Below are 7435 nucleotides of genomic sequence, written 5' to 3' on the forward strand. Positions count from 1 at the left end.
TAAAGCATTCAAACTGCTATTTCATCTGTCTTCTTTCAGGACTGCATGACTAAGATTAACAAAGTGGGACTAACTGTATTAGCAGTAATAAGTTTTCAAGCATGTTAGTTTTTAAATATTAGGAAGCCAGAAAAATGGACTCTTTGAACCAAATGCTTTTTGTAGTCAGCGAGTTTCTGGCCGTCTGTTTGCTAAAGAGTGACCAGAGTTCATTTAAATTTGAACTGTTGTCCAGAAAACATTTGGCTTATTCATATGGGCAGTTAGTAATTTAAGTTAAGCATAAATGTCTTTGCTTTGTAGCCGGGCTTCTTGGTTGGCGCACTCTCAGTCCAAATACTTCACTGTAGACGGTGATGCTGGTGCAGCAGCAGTTTATAGTGGAGTCTTTGGAGTTGTTTCTAAACATAACCGGTTTCCTCACATCTGAGGGCAACCATTTGGGTTGGGTTTGAACTGATCATCTAGGGATCTGCAGATGTTTAGGTGATGGTTTAAAGAGAACTTCTCAGTTGGAGAAGGTCCTTGGACTTGGTATTGGTCAATCTGATGTCAAATCCTGTATATGCTGCCAAAGAGAAACTACCAGTTGTAGACTATCACGATTGTTAATGAGGCTTGGCTGTGTCACGTTAAGACGGCACCACTTAAACAGATTTAAGTATATGAGCACTGCTCAAAAGATCAAACACTTCTTAAGCATCAAGTCAAAACTTCTGGGAAGTTAAGTTATCAAACGGGGTTGTAAATCAGTTTCAGCTGCTTTAGAATAGAATAGAATAGCCTTTATTGTCATTGTACAGAGTACAACGAAATTGGAGTGCCACTCCCTTGGTGCAAGTTTCAATAATAAATATAAATGTAAAATATAAAAAAGTACAAAAAAAACAATCGTAAGTACTCAAACAATAGTATGTACAATATATACAGGATAGCAGCATTAATATAATGACAGTATGAATAGCAGCATAATATAATGACAGTGACGGTATGGAATAGGTTCAATTGTTTTTGTGCTTATTTACTACGGTGATAGCTCTGGGAAAGAAGCTATCCCTGAATCTGTTTGTCCTGGTTTTATGTGACCTGTACCGTCGGCCTGACGGTAATAGTTCAAACAGTTGGTTGCTGGGGTGAGAGTGGTCCTTGATGATATTGCCAGCTCTGCTGAGGTACCGAGAGTTTGCAGTGACCTCCAGGCTGGGCAGAGAGCAGCCAGTGATCTTCTGGGCTGTGTTGATGACCCTCTGCAGTACTTTCCTGTCTGCAGCTGAGCACCCTGCATACCATGTTGTTATGCCGTACGTTAGGATGCTCTCTATGGTGGCTCTGTAAAATGTCACCAGCAGCCTCTCCTCCAGGTTGTTCCTCCTGAGCACTCTCAGAAAGTGGAGACGCTGCTGGGCCTTTTTAACCACCGCTGTAGTATTTGCAGTCCAGGAGAGGTCATCAGATATCTGCACGCCCAGAAACCTCATGGAGTGTACCCTCTCCACACAGCTCCCGTGAATGTAAAGTGGGGCCGGGTCTGCTCTGCCCTTCCTGAAGTCCAAGATAAGTTCTTTAGTTTTCGTGGTGTTCAGTTGGAGGTTGTTAACTGAACACCACTCAGTCAGTCTGTTGACCTCATCTCTGTAGTCCGACTCATCCCCCCTTGAGATGAGTCCAACCACTGTGGTGTCATCCGCGAACTTTATGATGGTGTTTGAGAGATGGGTAGGGGAGCAGTCGGATGTGTAGAGCGTAAACAGGAGGGGACTCAAAACACATCCTTGTGGAGACCCGGTGCTGAGTGTGATGGTGCTGGACAGGTGGGGGCCGAGTCTGACAGACTTAGTCTTAAAGTTAACAACAGGTCCAGAAAGGGCTGTGCAATATGACAAATCTCATATCCTGATTTAAGACATGTATCGTCCTGACGATATAAATCACAAAAATGTAACATTTTCTGTAAATTCTGTGAATCTCGGGCAGCTCGACTTGTGTGAAGTGTTTCCAGCTGGCGTCCTTTACCTGGAGTCGAGTGTTTTAACAGATCATGAAACTATATTTTTAGACACAAGTTGTAACGGCCGACATTTTCTTTCAAAGTTTGAGTCTAAGGGTTTTTTTGGGGGGTTTTTTAGCACCTGACGGCTTTTGCTTCTCATCCGTAAACTCTCTGCATTCTTTCACGTGATTCAGTTTCTTTTGAAAAGTCTCAACAGGATCGTGAGCTTTATTGTGAAAGGTTTACGTCAAAAAAAAGCAGAGCCACGCGATGGTTTTACTGTCGTTGTTGCTAACGACAACACGTAAAAACAGGCGCTTGTCCGTCCGTAGTGTGGTTATATTAAATATAAGAGAACTTTAAGAAATTAATATAGCCGCTACAGTGACCATCAAAACGATGAAAAACTATTGCCGTAAACAGTTTGTTTCGTGGTGTCGTAAAATAAACGATAGCTGTTTTTATATCGTCATCCGATATATATCATTATATCGAACAGCCCTAAGTCCAGAGGTAACAATGAGCCAATGCCCAAAACAGGAATGATTTCACACAACGGTGGGGAACTCCAGGCCTCGGGGCCGGTGTCCTGCAGGTTTTAGATCTCAGCCTGGGTCAACACACCTGAATCAAATTAGTTCATTACCAGGCCTCTGGAGAACTTCATGTTGAGGAGGTCATTTAGCCATCTAAATCAGCTGTGTTGGATCAAGGACACCGGCCCTCGATGCCTGGAGTTCGTCACCACTGATTTTACAGGTCGAGGCCACTGACATTTATTTTTTGACCAGTTCAACATTTGGCTCAGATCAGTATGCCTAACAGGAGACATCTGGACCCAAGATAGCACATCAATACATGCTGATGCCAGAAGGTTTGCTGTTCCCAGCACCATCTGAAGAGAGTGAGAGGAGAAATGACCTCCACCAGAATGTTCCTGACCAAACAATCAGAAACAGACCTGCGGGTGGCTGGAGGGTAGGGCTGCCACGATTTGTCGACTAGTCGCGATTACGTCGACTATCAAAATCGTCGACGACTGATTTAATAGTCGACGCGTCGTTTGAAGCTTTGTAAGATCCCAAAAGACGCAGGAATAAGTGGCAGGATTTAAGAGTGTAATAACGGACTGAAACAGAAGATGGCAGCATTGCATGTACAAGGATGCCAGCTACCGTTAAACCCCGAAGAAGAAGAAGAAGAAGCAGCTGTGTCCCAGAATTCATAGCGCGGCCCAGCGCAGTTTCCAACAATGGCGGCAGCTAGTTAGTTTTAATGTTACTCTTATTATACTTTCTGGGTCACAAAATAAACGTTTAACATATTTTCAGGCGAGAATGTAGCTGTGTAAACCTCAAATATCTGCTCAGTTTATCAGGACACCACATATTTTCAAAAGCGCTCCGACGTTTTCGGAGACATCTGTTACCCACTAGCTCGTTAGCGAGCCGGGGGCTAGGTCACTAGCACCGTGAGAACACCGGACTCCCCGCAAATCGTTTTCAAACCAACCGCCGTCTTTCGCTACTCAGGTTAAATATATATGAGTCACTTAGATAACTTAAAATGTTATTGTTTGGCTTTTTTTTTTTAGTATTTTGTTCCTGAGTAAATCGGTTTGTCTGAGATTAAAGTTATAGTTTTTACACAGCTGAATAAACGTCAAGCAGACAGCTGATTATCAGAAGTGTGAGATGCTGGAGAATTTACTCCAGTGTCCTGTTATATTTTAGATAGCAAGGAGTTTATTCAACTTCACCGAAACAATCTGCAAATTTCATTAAAATTTAATAAACTATCATCTTGTCTTTATTTTTAGTTAGCACAGACCTTAAACACTTAAAGCTGTAAGCTAATGATAGTTATATAAGAGCAGATGCTGCTGGTGCAATAAGCTGTAGTTTTACGTCCAATGGATGATGATCTGATTAGTCGACTAATCGTAAAAATAATCGGTGACTAGTCGACTATCAAAATAATCGTTTGTGGCAGCCCTACTGGAGGGTATACCAGAACCGGTTGTTTCTTTGATTTTTCTGATGAGGATAAGACATGAGCCTCAGTGGTTTGGAGAAAATCCAAAATAACTTTTTAAAACTAATTCCAGATGTATGCTGTACCGTGACACGACATTCATGGTTAGAGCCTGGTCAGTTCTCAGTGTAATAGTTTTACTACATTTTCCTTCACTGGACAGTGAAGTCAGTGTTGGTGGGAGCGAGTCCGAGTTAAAGCGGCTCACGTTCTGTATATTAATACTTGATTTTGTTTTTGCGAGATGTTCTGATGAAATGTGAAATCTCAATATTAATAGTGAAGAAAACAGTCCAAAAAAGCCCCAAACCATCTTGTAAGACATTTGTTTTATTAACCGTGTCATCTAAAAACGATGGCGCACACATACGATTAAAAACCTCGGCTGCGGTTCCCGTCAGAGCCGAACTCATGACTTGGTTAGCTCCATGAGTCCATGCAGGATGCTCTTCTGTCCATAGCGTACTTGCAGCGCCTTCCACTGCCTGCAGCTCAGTCCCGCGAGTGCCGCCTTATCCTCCATTAACGCCCGGTCGACATCCATGACTTTTTCCTCGTCCTCTCCGTCTCCGTAGGACCTCAATGTCAGATGGGCCGCCTCATAAATCAGTCGTTTCCATGAAGCCTTTAACTCGGAAAGACCCTCGTTGGAAAGCGCCAGGGATATCTTCTCATCATCCTCGTCGTCTTCTTCCCATCCTTCGTTGTCTTTAAACTCTGAAAGCTCCTCCTTTGACATGCACAGCACCTGAAAACAAAGTCAATCAGCAAACAATCTTATCTCAAACGGCGCTGCTTCAAGTGTTTGTCCCGACTGTTGTCATAAGTAAAAACAGACGATAACTAGCGCTGTTTTTACGTGCTCCCTCACCTTGAGCGCCGTATAGAGCTCTGTGTCTGTAAGGCAGCCTTGTTTACCAAAGACAAAGGCTGCTTCCTCTTCCGTCATCTGACACAACACCCCCCACTGCTCCTCAACCAGCTGCCGGTCCAGATCCGACTGAGCACCTGGGAGGGAAAATGAGGGATGTCGTTCACACCGTCACGTCACAACGCTTTGAAACAAAGCTGTTATCGTTGTTATCGTTCACCTCGTGCGGCAGCTTCGTAGACTTTAGCGACGGGGATGTCGGCAGTGTCGTTGCTGTTGCTGGAACACGGCTCGGTGAAGCCGTACATGTGAAGCAGCTGCCAGTTGGCCATCTGCCCGTACGTGTTAAACACCTCCTGGCCTTTATGAATAGGGCGCACGCAGACCATCTTCAAGCTATCCTGAAAAAATGTTGCGCAAATTCATTGTTCAAAACTAAAATTTGGAAACACAGCGACTCTATTCTACGCTTTCCTGATGAGTTCATGACCACAATCCCTCGTTTCAAGCTAATTTTATACATCATGGCCACATTACTGTCCAAGCATACACAGACAGGTGCTGTACGAGTGTTTCGCCACCTCTTGCTTGTCTTGGACATCAAAAACTAATGGGGGGCATCACGCTGGCTTCTCCCATTTTTTATCTACAGTATATGATTTTCAAAGGTGCAAAGCTGCCACAACAGATGTGTCTCCTCACTTGTGTGAACTCCAGATTAGCATTGTGATTGGACACATGGTTAAGCATGTCAGCCATGGGAACCATCATTGGTGGGTTGGGAGGCTTCTCCTCATCCTCATCCTCATCGTCGTCATCCTCATCTTGTGGCTCTTGGAAACTGCAGACGAATGGAGAGACGGGATGGGAAAGAAGAAACAAACACACATACTCGTGCCCTGCTGTAACTGTCTTATGTATTTATGCATGCTAACCTGTAGGCCATGACAAAGGCCACAAGCTGTGTGTACAAGTCCAGAGTGTGTGTGCCAGGGTTCCAGAGGTCAGGATGTCTGGTCATGAATGGCAGGACCACATCTGTGTACTCCCGCTGGATGTTAGCCAGGTCCCTGTCCACTGCCTCCGGCACACCTGTTCCCTTCAAGAGGCTGCCTCTCTCCTCTTTAGACCTGAAAGGATGGACAGCTCAAATGTTTTCCTCCTCTTTCCCATAAGAGAGGAAATAAAATATTAATTTAACACTATTTCATGTACGGTAGTATAATTTAGAAAGACTAAACAAAGATACAGTCACTTTCTTTCAATAATTACCTGCAGGGTAATTATTGAAATAAGATCAGGCCAATTAAACAAACGCAAATTAGCGGCTCAAAAATTGGCACGTGCAGTTAGGAAGGACAGACATTTGGACCTGATGTGTGTGGCTCAGAGAAAATCTTTAGCAAAAAAAGAAATTACATGGACATTGCTCTGTGTGCTCACTGCTGAGAAGAGACGTTTTAATTACACCGATCTCTGTGCAGAAATGTGACTAAGCTCAGTTTCAACAAAATATTAGAAGAACAGAAAGGAAAGGGATTCTGCTCTTTCATTAAGTGAGCTATTTAAACAGGTTTGGAAACAAATAACACAACTCCAGCGAGCACGCCAATGTACGCGCCATCGTACCAGGGAAGTAACACCACACCTCTGGATAGGATGGGAGCCGAAGCGTGTTCCTCACCAGAACATGGGATGATCCAGTGTTTTGAAGTCTGTCCACAAAGAGAGGTAGGCTTTCCAGTGGGACTGTGAGGATGTGTATTCATACAGCAGAGCCAGCAGCAGGGGAACCCAACCCGACGAGCTCTGCAGAGTCGACTGCTCTGTGAAGGAAAAGGGAGAAAGTTACAAACTGAGGGATGCAGGCAGGCAGCATCTTTGCAGCGTTGCACGTCACCTTTTTCCAGCAAGGTAGAAACTTTGGTTGTTCCCTGATGGAGGAGAGCTGATCTGGGGATGGTGAACAAAACCTCCCCGTCCTCTATGTCATCCTTGGCCAGCATCCCGTACTCGGCCACGGTCCCCTCTTTACTCACGCACACCTACAGGTACAAACGTCAGTCCTAAACCAGGTCTTAGTGCTGACTAAGAAGCTGTAAATGCAGTCGCACGACGCCGTAACAAACCTTACTGCTGAGCTCCAGGCCGACTCCGTCACACCACTGTAAAAAGCTCTGCAGAGGGCTCAGCTCTGAGCCATCCTCCACCTGTCAGCGCAGAAACATCAGCAATACGAACAGGCACGTGTTATCTAATGCTATCGTGCACGTGGTTTCACGCGCTTCTAAAACGAAGCCACGTGATTACAGTTAGAAGAAGGTAACTGTGTTCCTTGCATCAATGCTAAGTGATAAAGTGAGCTGAATGGCGGCACGTTTTAAGTAGCAGATCACGATCGACTGCGTAAACCCAGCGTGTGCACCACAGCATGTTACACGTACACAGAAACACGCGGCGTCGTGTTTGCTGCTTAAAAACAAACCGGATCAAACTGTTACCTTGGCTCGTTTCGCTCTTGCTGCCATCCCGCAGAAGTA

At 44.6% G+C, this 7435-nt stretch overlaps 1 protein-coding gene across 1 annotated transcript; it reads right to left on the minus strand.

Moving 5' to 3' along the window:
- Positions 1 to 4367: 4367 nt before the first annotated feature.
- setd6 (SET domain containing 6, protein lysine methyltransferase) lies at positions 4368 to 7435 on the minus strand. The gene is made up of 9 exons (XM_085357162.1): positions 7397 to 7435; positions 7025 to 7105; positions 6796 to 6940; positions 6580 to 6721; positions 5831 to 6025; positions 5598 to 5736; positions 5116 to 5296; positions 4896 to 5032; positions 4368 to 4772 (listed from the first exon to the last, which is right to left on the minus strand). The coding sequence occupies exons 1-9, from the start codon at positions 7421 to 7423 to the stop codon at positions 4434 to 4436; spliced, it is 1386 nt and encodes a 461-aa protein (XP_085213288.1). The 5' UTR covers positions 7424 to 7435; the 3' UTR covers positions 4368 to 4433.

The sequence above is a fragment of the Diplotaxodon limnothrissa genome, linkage group LG7, assembly GCF_057381915.1.
Source record: "Diplotaxodon limnothrissa isolate DT_005_m linkage group LG7, D_limnothrissa_male_GT1.1, whole genome shotgun sequence".
NCBI classification, from domain to species: domain Eukaryota; kingdom Metazoa; phylum Chordata; class Actinopteri; order Cichliformes; family Cichlidae; genus Diplotaxodon; species Diplotaxodon limnothrissa.

Excerpts from the sequence above, each read along its gene's own strand:
- setd6 (XM_085357162.1), bottom strand. The coding sequence starts at position 7,423 with ATGGCAGCAAGAGCGAAACGAGCCAAG. Across the intron at positions 5,297-5,597 it reads CTAATCTGGAGTTCACACAA|GATAGCTTGAAGATGGTCTG; the intron begins GTGAGGAGACAC and ends ACATTTTTTCAG. Across the intron at positions 4,773-4,895 it reads AGCTCTATACGGCGCTCAAG|GTGCTGTGCATGTCAAAGGA; the intron begins GTGAGGGAGCAC and ends CTTTGTTTTCAG.